This window comes from Hyposmocoma kahamanoa, unplaced genomic scaffold, assembly GCF_003589595.1.
Source record: "Hyposmocoma kahamanoa isolate Upper Pololo Valley unplaced genomic scaffold, ASM358959v1 68, whole genome shotgun sequence".
Classification (NCBI taxonomy): domain Eukaryota; kingdom Metazoa; phylum Arthropoda; class Insecta; order Lepidoptera; family Cosmopterigidae; genus Hyposmocoma; species Hyposmocoma kahamanoa.
Genome location: NW_020653856.1, coordinates 1,135,616 through 1,153,275, shown reverse-complemented (window position 1 = coordinate 1,153,275; position 17,660 = coordinate 1,135,616). Strand labels below are relative to the sequence as shown.

The following is a 17,660-nucleotide window of genomic DNA, read 5'->3' as shown; positions in this document are numbered from 1 at the left end:
AGGGTACTTCATTACTATAACAATAATAAATTATTACAATGATATTAATTACGTAAAAATATGCTTACTATCTAATGCATTCGATATTATTTGTGAGAGAATAGTGCTTGAGATACGTGTAAAAATTTTTAGTTTTAATTTTGCACTATCATTCTGCAGTCGTTATTAATTTAAAGTATCTCCTTTTCAAAAGAAATATGGATTTAAATAAAAATTTTTAAATACAAACTTGTTTAGTTATGTAATTCTATAATGTTTTTCTTAGATCATCAAGTTCCATCCATTCGTCGTCATCGGACCGTCTGCACAGACTGCGCTCGGAGAACGACAAGCTGCAGATGCAGGTGAACAACCTCGAAGCAAGGCTCAAAGACAAGGACGCTCTCATCACTGAATTGAACAGGTCCGTTCATCTTATCACACTATTCGTATAATCTGCTATCACGTCACGAACTTGCACTACTGGATGTTCTCGAATATGTCAAAGCTCGATTACTGTTTGTCTTAACGGTGCAGGCTGATGATTATTCGATATGAATTTAGATAAATAAGTAGTAGCCCTGTGGGAGAAAGGATGCTTATCTTATTTGAACAGTCGCATTTGTGCTCCTAAATTTATCACTAAACTTACAAAACGTAGGAAACTTTATCTCTCTTTTGGAGCAGTAGCGGTATTAACCTCGTTGTATTCATGAGTTCTATTCAGATTACAATTTCTGATTTGCCTATATTTTTATTTTGTTAAATATATAGATAATTTTTCCCTCGAGTTTCTCAAATTATTCGAGATTTTTTTTAAAACCATAGGGAATCAGATTAATCAACTAACTTTTTGAAGTGGTTTTGACTGGTTGTCTGGGTAGTGCTCCGATGTGAATTCCGTAGCTCTTGGACTCGGGTTCGATTCGCAGTAGGACCAATTTGAGAAATGAACTTTGCTACATTTTTTTTGTTCGGATCATTCTATGTAGTATTTATTATCTTTTACAAGATAAAATTTGTACTGCAATTTGAACTAGAAGCAAAAATGCAAACATGGCGTAACTTTTAAGCCATCTTTTAAATAATTAAAAAAGGTGATTTGATTTCTCAACTTTTCGAGTTCTCTAGGATATTTTTCTCGTCTTGAAGTTGACCAGATGTCTCTGGATTACTCTACTCGAGAAATCTCGAGCAGAAACCCTAATTCAGGTATAAAAAAAGATGATAAACCAGTAATCGTATCGTAGAATCAATTATGACAAAAATGTCAGGTGCTACAGTTATTGAGAGTGTTACACTTTAAAATCGTACCAACCTTTGGCAACACATCGACTGGAAAACCGCATCGGAAATAGGCTCTGGCGGCTCGGTCACGCAATCGTTTTTATTAAACACTGATTATTTTGCTCAATGCCAACGAAACTCAGTAATATGCATATTTGCCTTGTAAAGTTGAAAATTAAACTTTTTATGCTCGGATAAATACACTCAGTATTTAAAAACTTGATTATTGTGCTGAATTATAGTTGCGATTCAGTCTTTCAAATAAACACTAAATTCGTGATTCCGCCCACTAAGTTGGCGTCTTGAATTTAATACCGGTTTGTCCTTACAGGTATTGGAAAGAATTATTAATTGTCAATTTTCTTAATTTTATTGAGTAGACACGATGTTTGACCAACATGATATTCAATTATTTTTGTGAAATGACTCGACTAGTTTGTCATAATTATTAATACAAAGATCATACACTTAGAAAAAAAATCCTTCGATCCGGTGGCGGCTTAGTTGGCATAGCGTCTGCCACGGTTTGCTAGAAGACGTTGGTTTGAATCAAGCCGGAATTTTTTATAAGTGTTCGATATTTGTTTTAGTAATTATCAGAATGATTAAATTTTGTAAAGATTTACATTTTGATGCTTCAAAACCAACCTCTCTATTTGCCGGTATCGAATGAAACATGTGTACAGTATACATTGTTATAGTATCTCGGTAACAGTAGAGCTTTTATATGTGTTTATTTATTTACTAAAAATGCACATGTCACAACAATACAAGTTCCATTATATGTCTAATATTCGTCCAGGGAAGCACTGCCACCACATTTATTTCTGTAATTGACCAGTAATTGATTATTACCGCGTAGCGATTATGAAATTACAGGCACATGGGACTTGTCAACTTTGTCAACGGTTTGTAGTGGCACTGCAACTGTTACGGATAGACGTGTCGCTTACCACAAGGCCCACGGCTGGTTCGTCCCTTCAGTTGGTAGGGATTTGTATATGAATACGAACGATTATCTGATAAATAAATAAACGTTGTGGCGCAGGATCCGCGACAAGCTGGTGCAGGAGTGGCAGGCCAGCCAGCTGCGCTGCGAGGCCGAGCGCGACAACGCGGGCCGCCTGCAGCTGCTGCTCACCACGCATAAGGAGACGGCCGACAGTCTGCAGGTACCCTCAGCCTCAATGTTATCATCTCGAACTCTCACGAAGACTACGGCATTCGTATGACAGCGTTTCGCTTTTGCCTTATTTGCACGGAGAAGAAAAGCCAGTACCACGAAACGCAGATTACACAAAGTTTTCAAAAAAAAACATGCTAAATCAGTGCCTTTACCACGAGTTTACTGTGGTGTACAATTATCTCCAGCGACTGTGTAAATTTTTTCACAATTTTGTACGGTAAATTATACAGCGCCCCTAGCGGTACAGGATTCAACATTTTGTTTACAAACATTTTACGCGGTCGCTAGCGTAACTGTCACTGTAATCGTATCTCTACCATAAGATGAGACTACAGCATTGTTCGCACGCATAACTGTAAATTATTGGAAAGAAATATTGGTCTCACCTACTCCATTTATTGTAAATACTGCTTTTCTGCAGAACCAAGATACCAACATGATCCAAATCCTGAAGAAGCGCCTCGAGAGCTCGATGCAGTCCGAGCTGGAGCTGCAGCAGAAGGAGCAGGAGCTGAGGGCCCGCGCGGCGCAGCTGGAGCGGCAGCTGCTCGCCGCCGACGGCAGCGACGCCAGCAGGAAGCAGTTGGAACACGAGGTAGGCGCCGCACCTTCTCGGGCTTGCTCAGTGGTGGACGTGCATTATCTGAAAACAATGCATTTGCTGTAACTGCCGAGACAGGCAGTTTGACCATGGCATAAACATACTTACGTTTATATGCCAAATTTAAATAAATATATATTAGTTCTCTACACTTACTACTACATATAAAGTATTTTAGTCTAAGATTCACATTTGAAACTTTTTCTGACGATTCACTAACGCAGCACAAACAATTCGAAACATTAACTATGTGTACAGAGCGAATACATTTAATAGACGCACTGTGCTATTTTGATATATCTAAATTTATGCAAGACTTTTTCTGATTTTTTTAAGCTGAATTATGAGGAGTGGCAAGCTATTGTTGAAACCGATCCACCAATATTTGTTTCCCTTTCAGCTGGCGAACAACGAGCGACTGAAAGGCGAGATCTCGCTGCTGAAATCTAAGCTGGAAGTAGAGCGAACGCGCTACGGTGACCTGCAAGTCCTGCTGGAGCACACCAAGCTGCAGAGTCAAAGGGACTTGGATGCGAAGGGTGAACAGTGCAATGCACTCAGGAACGAGCTCGTCACATTGAAACGGTATTATTCTCGGGGTTTTTCTCAAGACATAAGTATTAGCGTATTAAACGATAGTTTGGTAATTCGTATTATTGAATATACTGCTCCTCTATACAAAAATTTTAATGCCACCTCCATCGCTGCTGCTTCTGTTGCCATTTTATTGTTATCGATTCTATTTAAAACGATAACTAATTATTCTTTAAATTGGTACTTAAATTTATTAAAACTTGAAGTAGCGATAGGAATGTCGAATTAAACAATGCCGAAATGTATATTAAGGACATTCTTACTTACGAATTCTCGACTTGTGTAAACACGTTCTCGTAAGATATTTTTTCTCCATTTTGAATGCAAGATTTATCGTTCGAGTTCGGTGATTAAGTACTGTTAACTCGAAGATATTCAATAGTCTATGGCGAGGCGAGAGTCGCCTACATTGTAGGGCGATAATCGCGAATGTCTACATGAAAAAACTTGTTAATATTCTTTCCATAATCGTATCTTCGAGAAGAGAAACTATCTCCGTGTAAATGGGCCCTAACAGGTCGGCGGTTCAAATGCCTGTGGCGGCATTTTCTAAGTTACGTACACTTATGTATATTTAGTAGCAATACATCTCATTAACGGTGATAAATAAGGTTTAAAACCTTTGAAAATAGTGTGATGACCCGAACTCGTTTTGAGTCACCGTGGCGGATTGTGACCCAAACATTCTCCTTTAGAAACACTGAAGGGCAACGGTGATACCATGGGACAATAACTGAAGAGGACTGCTAATCTTTATACTACAGATCGTAACTCTCAAAAAGGTCAAATTTCCTTCTTGTATCTAGATGGCGCTGATCAAATAGCCTGGAAATAGTTTTTTTTTATTTATTTTTTTTATTTTTATTTATTTATATCAGGTAACAAAGACCCATGTATACATACCTTATAGACTAACATACATAACAATATAAAAACAAAATACACCTATATTATATATACCTTAAAACTAACATACATACAATATAATAATAATAATAATAACGCACACACTCAACATAGCCCCGCACTAGGGAAACCCTGTGTCGCGGGTGCCATGGACACACACATAGACAACCACAAATTAAAAACAAGTCGAAAGATGTTCGGTCGGTATTCTCACCACAAACGAATTAAAGTTCACGTTGCGGCGAGACTCCAACCGCTCGACCCTCAGGGTGTAATTGGCTTTGTTATGTAAATAGCCGTGGACATCAATTAATTCCTGTTTAATATGAAATATAAGAAATCAGGTTGTTTTCCTTGTAAAAATATTCAAATGTTGATCATTAGCTAAAATATTTTTTTTAACTTTGACAAATATGTGTGTCAATAGATGGCATTGATGTTACAAACTAATTTATAAATTAAGGCTTCCAAATATAGGTAGATGGGGTTATTCCTAAATAAAAGGTTAGCCGGCACTAACCATAAAAAACCTGTGCAATAAGCGCCATCTAGTTCATTTGTTTGTTGTCACTAGAAATTAGAGTAGCTTTGAAAAATTGCGGCTTGTAAAACAGTTATAAAATAGCTATTTGGTACTCGTCGGGACATCTGGTGGACCAATATAGGTACTAAATACTCGACTACGCTGTCTTGCATCGCGGTTAGAAGTCCTTTTTAACCGACTTCAAAAAAGGAGGAGGTTCTCAATTCGACTGTATGTATGTTACGCGATAACTCCGGTATTTGTGAACCGATTTTCATGATTCTTTTTTTGTTGGAAAGGGGGTACTTCCATTGTGGTTCCATTTCATTTTGAAGGAAATCGTCTACTTCTAAGGGTGGCTGTTCACGCACGAAGATTCATTTTTATAAATAACGCCTAAATGTTCTTAAGGAGCAATTATTTTAATGGTTGATTTTGCTATTTCTCCAATTCAAGGCGTTTTTCTCTCAATATTCTTTGAGTAGTGTCTCTCAAAGTTCTTGTGCACCCTGCCACATTGAACCGAATGCTGCAGGCTCTCCAAAACCGACGGGTGCCCCGTGGTACCAACGCAACGCTCACAGAGCGGCAGCGGGGTGCGGTCCGGTAGCGGGGCGTTTGCAACTCTTGAGCGTGTTTTTGTCAAGTTTCAATATGAATTCAACCGAAATTTCTTTTGCGTTGCTTCCGTAACACTTATAAAAGCGGAAATACTATCCGACAGCGATATGGTACTTTCTTTAAAATCCAAGTAGAAAATGAAAAATGTTTGGTGTCACACCGGCCGCCTTCGCGTTGCTATTCCGCCGCGAACTGCGTGTGGGACTGCTGTGTTGCACGTCCCGGTACAGATTCGCTTCCCGCAGGTTCGGCAATATAGTGTCCGGCTGTATAGTGACGCAAACTGGCATGAATAGCACAGCTTACAAATGGCTGTAGCATGGAGTGTTATAGTCTTATTAATTATTTTTTTATAACCAAATATGCGCGCATTTGATATGCATCTCACCTGATGGAAAGTAACGATAAGGTCAACAATGGAGCATACTCACTTAAATAATGTCTATTCACTCTCGCCTTGAAAAGGCCCAAGTTATATAACAGTCGTAATCGAGTAAAGTCGTTCCGTTCGCAGCCTGAAGCACGAGGCGAGTGTGGAGCTGCTCCGCGCCAAGGAGCTGCTGAACATCCAGGGCAGCACCATCGCCGAGCTGGAGAAGAAGCTGGCTAGCGCCGTGCTCAAGCAAGGGTCCGGCGCCGACACCCTGGTCAGTACCGTAGTAGCCGTCGGGCAGGGGACAGGCCAATGCTATCGCAATGCGGTCGCCGCCGGGGCGGGCCATGGCAGAATGTCACCGCAACATTATTACATAAAAGTTTGCATCGGAAAATGACTGTGTGGCTTTACCAGTTCATTATTTTACTATTATTTCAATAATTTCTCTGGCGTGTCGTTTCCGACGTACACGCAAAGAGTCGTGCTACTTGATATGGGATGTATCGTTCGCCGGTGCTTAAACCTGAGTCCCTGACCCCGGCCGACTGCGATATTGCCGGGGAATAACGAATTTCTCTTTAGTAGTTATACATTTTGGTAATAATAAAGATATCCACTTAATAAAGGAGACTTTTATAAATTTAAACATTGAATACGAATAAATAAAGACTGGATTAGTGTTAGGTAACTAAATCTATGTTACAGGTCCCCAATTTCGATTTATATATTTGTTCGTTTTAAAAGTTTTTGTATACAAACGTGTATTGACGCGTTTTGATTCCCGTTGGCTTTTTGCTTGTTTATTGAAAGATAGACCAATCAACTTGACACAAAAAGTCTTAGAAAATAATACACATACGTTCACCATACAAAGTGCTAAGTCGCAGTACTAAAAATTTAGAGTCACCAATGAAATACAAAAAAAACAATGAAAACGCTTACCTTGGCAGAAACTATTTATCGCCACAGCACGAGCCCGGCAAGTCTCCCTATTACGCGCACTACTTACTCGAACCTTTTCAAGAATATCCCTATTGTAATGTCCGTTGTGAACATTTGGAATGAGTTCTTAAAAAAGAAAGTAATATAAATAAAAGAACGTTTGTAATGTGATCCGGCAGACGGAGATCGAGGCCCACAAGGTGGACCTGGTCCGCGAGATAGCGGCGCTGAAGAAGTGCCTGTCGGACGCCGCGGCGCCCGAGCGGCAGCCGCTGCAGGCGGAGCCCGCGCGCGGCAGCGGCGCCGACGAGAGGGACCAAGCTGTGAGTTGCTCTGCCCCACGATGCCTTGTCTTTTGTCTTGTCTTTCTGCTGTCCCCACCGGCTGCACGGTGGCTTCCGCTCTGCGTTTGAAGCCGGTAGGCGGAGACGCGGCCGACGACTCCTCGGGCGTAAAGATGTTCAGAAGCTACATACGAGAAGACGCAACATTGAGCCGTCTCTATGGATGGATGGTCCCCGAATGTCGGGAATTGCGAAGAATCGAGTCCACGAGTTGGAAGAGCAGCGTAAAGCTGAATTCGGTTCTTGACGAAACTTGAAGAAATAAAAGCCCATCCGCCCCACATTAACTATATTTACGCATGGGATAATAGCAACAAATACCTTAGCACCATCAGTGGACTCTCTGATGATAAGGAAAGTCCTTGGCGGTATACTTACGTGCCCTCAATATCGCCTTGTAGATTAGCTACATTAGTCATTCATAATTGAACACGGTTGAATAAATAGATAAGACGGTCGTATGGTACATCGGATGTTATACGGAGATTGTCCGTCTTAGGCATTTACGACACTAAGAATTCCTTAAGCAATTTGTAGGCTGTGGGACACAAATCTCGTGATAGTCATTAATACTATTTTGCCAGCGGCAGTTAACCATTAGGGCGTAAATTTTGCATTGTATATATCATTTTTAAAGAAATAGATTACCTTCCATCGAGGAATTAATATCCGCCGTATCTTGGATAAGACGCTGCTTTTTAAGATTTAAAATCGCGCATTTTTTTCAAACTCACGTTTCGGGTTCTATATTGCTGACGGAGATAGCAGTAATCATCAACACTTTCGACGATTTAGGACCACAATGAAAAATGAGAACATCTACAAAAGAACACTTCTTGAAATGGCTACTTCTTTCATTGACCACTTTTACAATTCAATATATTTCGGCTTCGGTTTAGGAACATTACATACAAGTTTGATGATGGACCTTTAAGTATGTACAGTAGATACTGCTTAGTCTGTCCTCGTATCGAGAAAAGGCACAACTATGCGTACTTTACACGATAGTTGTGTCTTTTTTCGTTACGAGGGCAGTATTATTGCCCTGGAGGGTAACGTCCCTCCGTCTATCGCAACTGGATTTCGCAACCATTAGACAAAAATAGGCAAATAAGACATTTCAAACATTACATTTTTTTTAGTTCAGATAAATGTCTGAGCATGGTTCTAAATTGGCGAAGGGGAAAAAAATAACATGTTCATTTCAAGAAGTGGTCAATTCAAGAAATGGTCAATTTGAGAAGCGGTCCTTTTTAATTGTGGTCATTTTTCATTGTGGCCCTAAACCGCCGAAAGATCATCAATACATTCAGTGTACTTGGGTCTTTTAGCCCGATTCTTTAGGGATTCTGTGTTTATGAATGTAAATTATTATTCTGAACTATTATTATTTTTATTTTATGTAAAGGACATTCTAACTTACGCTATATAGGTTTTGCAAAATATTTGAACGGTATGCATTTTTTACTACTTACGTTTTATTTGAAATATAGAAAATAATTATATTCGACAAAAATAGTTTGATTTCCAATGTGGTCATCGCGAAAATGTAATAATTGGACATCCATCATACTTGCTTAGATTTATTCACACGGATTGAGGTAGTCTATTGGTAGAATAATAAAATAATAATCGAAATTTGGGTGTTCGTTTTATTGAAAAGTTTATTCTAAAAAGTGAAATGTAAAAGAATTAACATTCACGCTGACGAATCGCGTCGGTGCGCCCCGGTCGATCGGGAAACGAGCGGTCGCCGGGCGCGCCGGCGAGGCCGTCAACGCTTGACGACGGCGGCGAGGTCCTCGTAGTCCGTGATCTTAGCGTCGAGGTCGCCGGCCTTGTCCTCCGCCTCGGCGGCCAGCGGCTCCACGGCCCACACGGCCACGGCGTGCACGGCGAACAGCGCGCAGTAGACAGTGTACAGGCAGCCCGTCAGCGCCGCCAGCAGCAGCGGGCACAGGCGGTGGCCGGCGTCGCGCTCGCCGCCGCCGCGCCACGCGTCCTCCGTCCACGCGCGGAAGTACTGGCTGCACCTCCTGCGGGGGCGGGAGGTGAGGGGCGGCGAGGGGGCCGGCGGGCGGCGGGGGCGCGGACTCACTTGAGGTTGGGCAGCGCGCGGTCCAGCACGGAGACCAGGCAGTGCAGCGCGTGCGTGAGCACCAGCACCAGCACCCACACGGCCAGCAGGTAGGGCGGCCAGCGGAAGCTGCCCAGCGCTGCTGCAAGGAGGCCAGTCCTGAGCGGGCGACGGGCGCGGGCTTGGGCTTGGGCGCGGACGTACCTTGCACCAGCGCGCGGTTGCCCGACGCGAAGTCGTCGCGCCGCGGCACGGCCTCGAGCGAGCGCGCGCGCCGCCGCGCCTCCACCAGGCGCAGCGCGTGCTCCGACGCCGCGCGCAGCCGCGCCTCGGCGCCGCCTGCGCCCGCGCACGTCTGCGGGCACGCGCTCGGTCACTTGCGACGGACGGTCCGACGAGGGGAAGGCCGTCCCTTACACGCTCCTTTCATTCATTCTCCGCGCATCCGAACCGTCCGAGCGAAACCGACAAAACGTCTAAATACCGTGGGCGATATTCTGCCCTGCAGAGCGGGCCTTTTGTCCTCGTCGGGCTTCTCCTTCATGTTTAGCTCGGTCTTCGTGAATGACGAGTGATCGCCGCACATGCTGCAACATACCGTTACGACACCTGTAGTCGTCGCTCGACACGGAAGCGTTACATAGGGCAGTAGAACTTTTAAAATAAACGTTATTGAAGTTGTGTATACTACTTTATAAAATTACGTAAATAGTACTTGTTGCACGTAGCACTTACACCATATCGGGTAATTTCGGTAAATCACATTTGGACTCCATATTTTTTAGGTTTCACGTACTCATTGCATACGAAAGTTTTCTGTATAAGTTGTATAAAATAAATAAATAAAATTATCAAAAAACCAATGCCAGTCGTTGTTAACTGACAGATGGTATAACGTCAATAAAGCATTTCTTTTTGATGTTCCATTTCTGATTTTAGAAAAAGAAGAATATTTCTTACTAATACTTTTTACTAATAAAGAGATTGCATATTTGATACAGTTTAATAAACATTTGCGACGATGAAAATTTAAAATACAGCCAGACTAATTTACTGTTGAAAAATTAAACATACCTTATATTTACGACAGAAAGAATAATTTAAGCACAAACACGTGAAAAATCAATCTGCAAGCGCCGAATGCGACGGACGCGTATCTTCTTACCCTAATTCCTGTACTTATTATTGACGCTATGATTTCCAGCGGTATACAGAAAAATCTTTAATAGGTTTATGCGACAACGTTTTATGTATTTTTACTTATTATAAGCTATATATGTATGTTACAAGTAAAATAAATAATTCATTAACCATAGCGTGATTATTATAAATTGGAAATTAAACTATATTTTCGGATGTAAATCGCGTATATTTATTTTTTCAAAGAAACCAATGTTTCACAGTAATTTAGATACAGCAATTAGTTTCAGTTGGTTTTCGGTGTAACATACTGTTCAAACGCACTTTGACCTCATAATTTGTACTAAATTGTTACTATATGAGAGCGGTGATAGCCGAGTGGGAAAACGATTGCTTCCCTGTGACAACGAGTACCTATGGATTTCTAAGTTAAGAACATTTGTGAATGTTTAAGAGCAATGCCTTTCGCTAACGATGAAGGGAAGAATGTTTACAAATCTTGAAAAAAGTGTGAACCCCCTAACTTGAATAGAGCGAAAGTGTGGCTGGCTAGAGAGGAAGAGACTAGGAACATTTTTTTTTATGTTACCCAGTGACGGGCGAACAAGTGGTGCGTCTAGTTGCAAGCGACAACCCTGTCCATTTCAGTTGCAGTACCACCAAGGATCTGAGATACGTGGTGCCTGTAATTTCACCATAACGTCGTTGATAAGAGACCAATAACATATTTTTCACCTCACAAGCTCGGAAAAGCTTTCTTTCTCATTAGAAATTTGCGCGTTTTTTACACTATAGCGTGGAAAAGGTTTTTCAAATTCGTTCTTGACGATGGGCTGTGACGACACGTTCAACTACGCGATTTGTCGTACATTACTTATTAATGTAATAAAAATCCGTTGGTGTATTTTATTCTCATTGTTGTTGACATTAAATTGACAATGATAACTAATTAATTTTATTCGTCGAAGAACTAAAATTATTTAAATAATCACTTAATCACACAAAATAAAAGTACAAGAATAGATGATGTGTAATTTCAGAACGCATCCGAAGATAAACTTTTTCATAAAGAAACTGGTGTTTTCTTAGAGGATGGAAAAAAAAGAGGTGAAAAGTTGTGTGTTTCGCTCAGAAGCAAAGTTGTTTTGCGTCTTGTGCCTTGAAACCCTCGCTACGCTCAGGAATCAATATAAGCACCCGCCTCAAACAACAACTTTGCAGCCTTGCATAATAAACAACTATTCCTTTACAGATTCGCTACCTTCATGGCCGCTGCCTGCGTTTGGAAAGCTGCCGCAAGGCGCTAGTGTGGCAAAAACGATATCTTCAACGAGTATTGGCCGGTTACAACGAGTTCGAGAAGAGCCTTCGGATTCCAAGTAGAGGTGTTGAGGCCAGCAGGGGGAAGAAACGGTTTAAGTGAGTATAGTCATTCTTTATTTGTAATTAATATCATGATTACAACCTTGTCATTCATGTATTTTATTTATTTATTAGAGATTTACAAACATTTAATTAAGTTATTACCAATGGTCGGGAAAAGGTGTTCAAATATATAGATACATGTATAGATATAGCCACAAGGAGCGACATAGAGTACCAATATTTAATTAATTACTCTTTCGAATTCCGGATATGCGGATGAAAGAAACTCCTTTCTTTATTCTATTTATGAAGATAAACAGCCGTACATGGGTAAGTTCGTCAAAATATAATAATTAAAAGCACAAATAAAAATATAATAAATATTCATATGTGAAAATATAGTGAATATTGTTTAACAGTTGCAATGCCACTCAGAGCTTTAAATCGCAAAAGATCTGAGGGGACTGCCACTGCGCCCGTCACCCTAAGACATAAGTTCACAAGTCATTTAATAATAATAATAAATAACGCACACACTCAACAAAGCCCCGCACTAGTGAAACCCTGTGTCACGGGTGCCATGGACACATACATAGACAACCACAAATTACACCCAAACTCACGAGAGAAATAAATGTAATTGCAAATAATTCTCCCGGCACGGGAATCTAACCTGCGACCTCTACGTGGCAGTCCGGCATGGTAACCGTTCGGCCACAGAGGCAGTTAGATTTCCATCCTTACTCTTCAAAACCGGGACGTAGAAATGCTCTCATTACTGTTTGGCGGCAGAAATAGGTAAGGTGGCAGCACTTCCCTGGACGATCACCTTCACAAGGAGCTCTACTGCTGCTATTGCAGGCACATGAGACTTGTCAACTTATGTCTCTCAAATCTATGCGATTTAAAGCTCTGGGTGGTACTACAACTGTCATGGATACGCGTGTCGCTTACCACCAGGCGCACAACTTGTTCGTTCCGTCACTTGGCATAAAAAAAAGTTATAGGTTTCCTTAGCACGATATGAATAATTGTTACGTGTTGTTTTAGGTGTATAGCGACGGTGGTAATAATAGTGCTTCGCATGGGCTTTCTGGTCCGTCGGCGGCAGCACGTGCGCGCCTTGTCCGCCAACTGCATACTGCGTCCAAGGGACTTTAAGAGTACTCCGTAAGTATCAACAATGTTGTAAATTAAAATACAATGTCAAGGGTTAATATTTTCTTTAATATAAACATAAATAATATGTATACTCATGCCTTTACATTGTCGTTTGTCACTTACATTCATCAGTCTTCTATGCACTCTCTTTTTAAGAACATTCTCGATTTGATCTGAAGACTTCCTTTCTAGCTGTCTGCTTCAAATGTTGCCTTCCACATTTGCGCAATGTATCTCTTTCAACGTTATACTTTCATCTATGCGCTCCTAGATTTAAAATAATAGTTTTATAAAAATAAAATAGTATGTCAGCAAAAGTGTTATTACAAAATAGTGTCAAGGTATTACGACGTCCAATGAAAGAATGAAGTCACTCCCATTTCCTTGAAATAAATTGTATCTTTGTTTTTTTTTTTACCTCTCTTTTTATCATAATTTGGACATCAATACTTTCTTGTATCTAGGTTTAGAAAAAGAGGAAAAAAAAAATATTTTTCCCTATTTTATAAAATTGTTACCAAAAACTTACAAAATTATATTGATCATATCTTCTGTGGATGGAGGCCTGGTGATCTAAAATACAGGGTATCCTAGTTTAGCCTCCAGCCTTTAAAAATTATCCTGTATAAAACTATTATCATATCACGTGAAATTGTTGCAAATTTGTGAAGGAAATAAAGAATTTACTTTCTTTCTTACTTACTTACTTAGGATCAGGTCAATTGTCGAAGGATTTTTTTACTGTATCTATGATGAAGCACTCTTTGCTCAGCACAAGTCAATACAACACATCGACGTCGCCTCCGTCTCGTGACCGCAGCGGCGTCGTCCAGTCGTCGCCGGCGCCGTCGGCGTCCGCGTCTCGGCCCGCGGACAGTCTGGCGCGACGCGTCATGAAGCAGGAACTAAGGCTCAATATGCCTTCTTCGCCGACTTGTAAGTCCTCATAAAAAAATAACAATCTTTGAAATTAGAAGATGTTCCCAATAACCAAATTTTGTTAGGTTTCTTCTATAACTCTCGCGTTTGCTTCTTATACGTGATGGAAGAAAGGAACGCTACGCGTGTGGACGTTTTGTGTAATAATAATTACGCAACGTGTCTATCATCGGTGATAACACGAATAATCGGCGATGAAGAGGCCTTATTACACCTTGAACCTTTACAACTGCGTAGGGGCGTTGCATTCCTTAGCTCCTTTTACCTCCTTTTTCCTGCTCCGAAACACGCGGGCTTGCCTACGTAATCACAGCTTTATAATACCTAGCCGTATTCCATCGCGTACTAAAAGGTTTGGTGGCACCTACTTCCGTCGCACAGTTGACAAATGGAACTCTTGAAAAACTTCAAACGAGGCGTGAAGAGGCATCTTGTAGGCATGCAGCGTGGAGGTGGCTAGAGCAGTGATTGTATCTACACTGCACAAGGTTTCTTCACGTTTGGATTCCAGTTTCCATTTTACGTCAGGTGGAATGGAGTCATGTGCTTGTCACGTATAAAAAAAACCACACCAATTATCTAGTCTAGTCTAGTAGGGAATTCCCTGTTTTATGATTACCAACAAATGATCTCACTCCGGGGCACTACTCCGAAATTTAGTTCATGTCTTAAATTGATCTTGGATTCGAATCTCTTCGTCCAGCGCCAATAGTGCAAGCCGTTGAGCCACCGGGGTGGTCTCTATAATGTATAATCAATTTATTTATAAATTGCTATGCAATACAACTGTATATACTTGAGGTCAATTGCGGAGTAAGCTGAAAGAACAATGGCGAACTCCCGTATAAATTTTGTTCAAATATACATTTAAATTCCTGAACGAATTTATATAGAAACCAAACTTTCCTTTATTTTTTCCATCATCTAAGATGTCCTATCTCGACCTGGTTAATTATATTTTTGTGAAACATGCCATCTTTCCCTGACATCGGGAACTTTCTTGTTCACTTTCTCGCGTGATATATTTGGAGAAAGAATTACCTACTTTTTTACTTTACTCTCCGCCTAGCACCTTTAAAATTGTCCCTTGGCTTTTAAGATTTTGTTTTTCATTCTAGGCGTGCTCGTTACGGAAACAAAAATTTTGAAAGATATCAATTATTTTAATAATGATTTCTTACGTTTTAGTTGGCGATTTTATGAGAAAATCACCGTATGTCAGCAACTCGCCACGCGAAGAAGGTTTTCTATTAAGGTAGGAACAGCAAACAGTACATAACTTGAATTATTAGAATCCATAGACTCTCACCTTTTCTCTTTAAATCTATATTCTGGATTTTAAACAGTATTATCAAAACCAAAAACAATGATTTTCAGTTCACCTCGCGGAGAAGTCGCAAGTCAATACCTCAACAAACTAGAACTGGTGAGCAGGTGTCTCAACCAAGCTATGGACTCCTCTCGCGATGTGCCGTGACCGCCATCTTATGATGTCCGTACATTTTGACCAATCATGTTGCGCCATTACAGTCTCAAGCTCTGATTGGCGCGCTATCACGCCATGCGGTTTTCACCGTATATGTTTGGTTGGCTGAAACTGGCATTTGTTTTTCGAAAACTTTAATCTTTACATACATCGCCCCTATTATAAGTATTTTTGATGATTGTTGTTACAGTTAAAAGTGGGTGGTGTGTGTTTAGAAATGTATGAATGGATTTATACGTATTGTCCAGCCGCGTGAAATGTTGCTCATTTAATAAAAATATCTAATTTCGTACATTTCTAGAGATTAAGTGGATTTGTAAACAAAGTCATTTGCATTTTTAAACCTATTTTAATTTAAAACAACGTATCCCACTGCATTTCCTAAAATTGGCCGTAGAGCTAAGTATTAGATTAGTGCCAAAACATTTTTAGTTGTGTCTTACTTACTTTAATTTATTTATTTGTAAGATAAATAGGGTAAGTTTCAAGTCGGAGGACCTAATTCCAAGTGTTTTTTTTTGTTACCTCTCCGCCTATTTATATTTTTAGAGTGCTTGCGCTGGGTTATGATGGTGACATTAACGTGTTTTACAATTACAACACATCTTTGCTGTCAGTAAAACAATCTAGAATAACAACGACATTTCAGGCTGAAAAAACCAACCATTTTATTAATTTTGTTTACAAATTTGTCATTACGGTTTAATATATTCGAGATGTAATTGTAAGACATTAAAATTAGTTCTAGATGTGAATAAGTCTTCTATTAAAACGACTTGTCGTCCTAACTTGCCTTACTTCTTTTGAACACATAGATGTATTTTTGACAAATTATTTATATATAGATTTTCAATGGATTTTAAGGAGCACTGAGGATTATTGCATTATGAAATTTTCACTATATTGTGGTCAATATCCATTATTGCATCGCATTTTTACCGTTTCACAGCTGGATATCATACTTAACGTCATGACATTAATCGATATAAAATTTTATATTACAATCTGTAAACTACAGTTATATTATAAAGAAATTTGATATATTATTATTATTAATACAAAAAGCGCAGACACAGAAAACTTTTTCGATCTGATGGGACTTGAACCCATGACCACGCTGTACCCTAGCATTGCTCTATACCAACTGAGCTACAGGTCAAGTTATCGAGTTATTGAAATTCTCCTGTGTTTTTGTTAAAGATCTTTGTACTGGATTTTTCGGTGACATCTAGTGAGAGATTTTCGAACCTTCTCCGCAGCCCATCCCCGAAAATCCCCATCGGGTCGAAAAAGTTTTTCCATGTGTACGATCCTTCTTTAATAATCATAATAAAATCTAGTAGAACTAAATTTGATATATTTTTAAATCTGTCTCAGTGCTTACCTGGTTTATAATAGATATTTCAACCCGTTATGTAGTCTTAAGCCTTTATTATTAGCACAAATTCTTCGCCATATTTATGTAATAATTATTGAGTAGTACAGTAAGTAGGCTCGGGATGAAAAAAGTACAAGTTAGTATAAGTTAGGCTAAGAACGATCACGACTAGTCTCGACCGAAACATCGAACAATCTTTTAGGTTGGATAGACAGCTGTTAGCTCTTTACGTAGGCACCGATAACTGACAGTTACTAATCGACAGTTACAGTGAGTCGGTGAGCGCGGTGCTGGAAGAGTTACAGTCTACGTTGCAGTTATGTCACGGGGTAATTTTGACAAGTTTTTTATTTTATTGTTACCTATCAGAAGTCCGAAATGACATACCTAACTTCGAAAGTAATTTTGAGAGAAAAATCTTTTTTTCTTTTAAACCTAACTTAACCTAACCTAACCGAACCTAATCGTATCTTTGCGATAAACATCCAACATATCCTGAAAGAACAACGGTATCGTTATAATTCGGTTTTCGGGGTAATGAAAATTCGAACAAACGTTTTTTCGGAAAAAATCAATTCGAGTTTGTGATAGGTTACCCAAATTGCTTGTCTATTTGGCATTTTTTCTTTTTTTAAATGTTTAGCACGATTTAACCGGACCTGGCGGACGTAGCAAAATTTACTTCCATTTTTATTAACATTGACCTCATTGACTTACAATTATATGGACGTCGGGTCCGCGCTAAAAAGTGTCCG

At 39.9% G+C, this 17,660-nt stretch overlaps 1 protein-coding gene and 1 long non-coding RNA gene across 4 annotated transcripts in view; one reads left to right on the top strand and one right to left on the bottom strand.

The window, feature by feature from the left end:
• LOC113232296 (putative leucine-rich repeat-containing protein DDB_G0290503) overlaps nt 1-16,576 on the top strand; it is a 32,114-nt gene extending 15,538 nt beyond the window's left edge. For all 3 annotated transcript variants that reach the window (XM_026466969.1, XM_026466968.1, XM_026466970.1), the window contains 11 exons: nt 266-403; nt 2,315-2,438; nt 2,874-3,047; nt 3,454-3,638; nt 6,212-6,344; nt 7,195-7,338; nt 11,829-11,995; nt 12,992-13,111; nt 13,875-14,038; nt 15,230-15,296; nt 15,419-16,576. In XM_026466969.1, the coding sequence (XP_026322754.1) occupies nt 266-403; nt 2,315-2,438; nt 2,874-3,047; nt 3,454-3,638; nt 6,212-6,344; nt 7,195-7,338; nt 11,829-11,995; nt 12,992-13,111; nt 13,875-14,038; nt 15,230-15,296; nt 15,419-15,518 (1,516 nt within the window). In that variant the 3' untranslated portion in view covers nt 15,519-16,576. The remainder of the gene's footprint in view (nt 1-265; nt 404-2,314; nt 2,439-2,873; nt 3,048-3,453; nt 3,639-6,211; nt 6,345-7,194; nt 7,339-11,828; nt 11,996-12,991; nt 13,112-13,874; nt 14,039-15,229; nt 15,297-15,418) is intronic.
• On the bottom strand, nt 9,458-10,183 carry LOC113232298. Its single transcript, XR_003310608.1, has 3 exons — nt 10,172-10,183; nt 9,921-10,023; nt 9,458-9,575 (listed from the first exon to the last, which is right to left on the bottom strand). It is a non-coding gene; the product is annotated as an uncharacterized LOC113232298 (long non-coding RNA).
• Nucleotides 16,577-17,660: the final 1,084 nt, after the last annotated feature.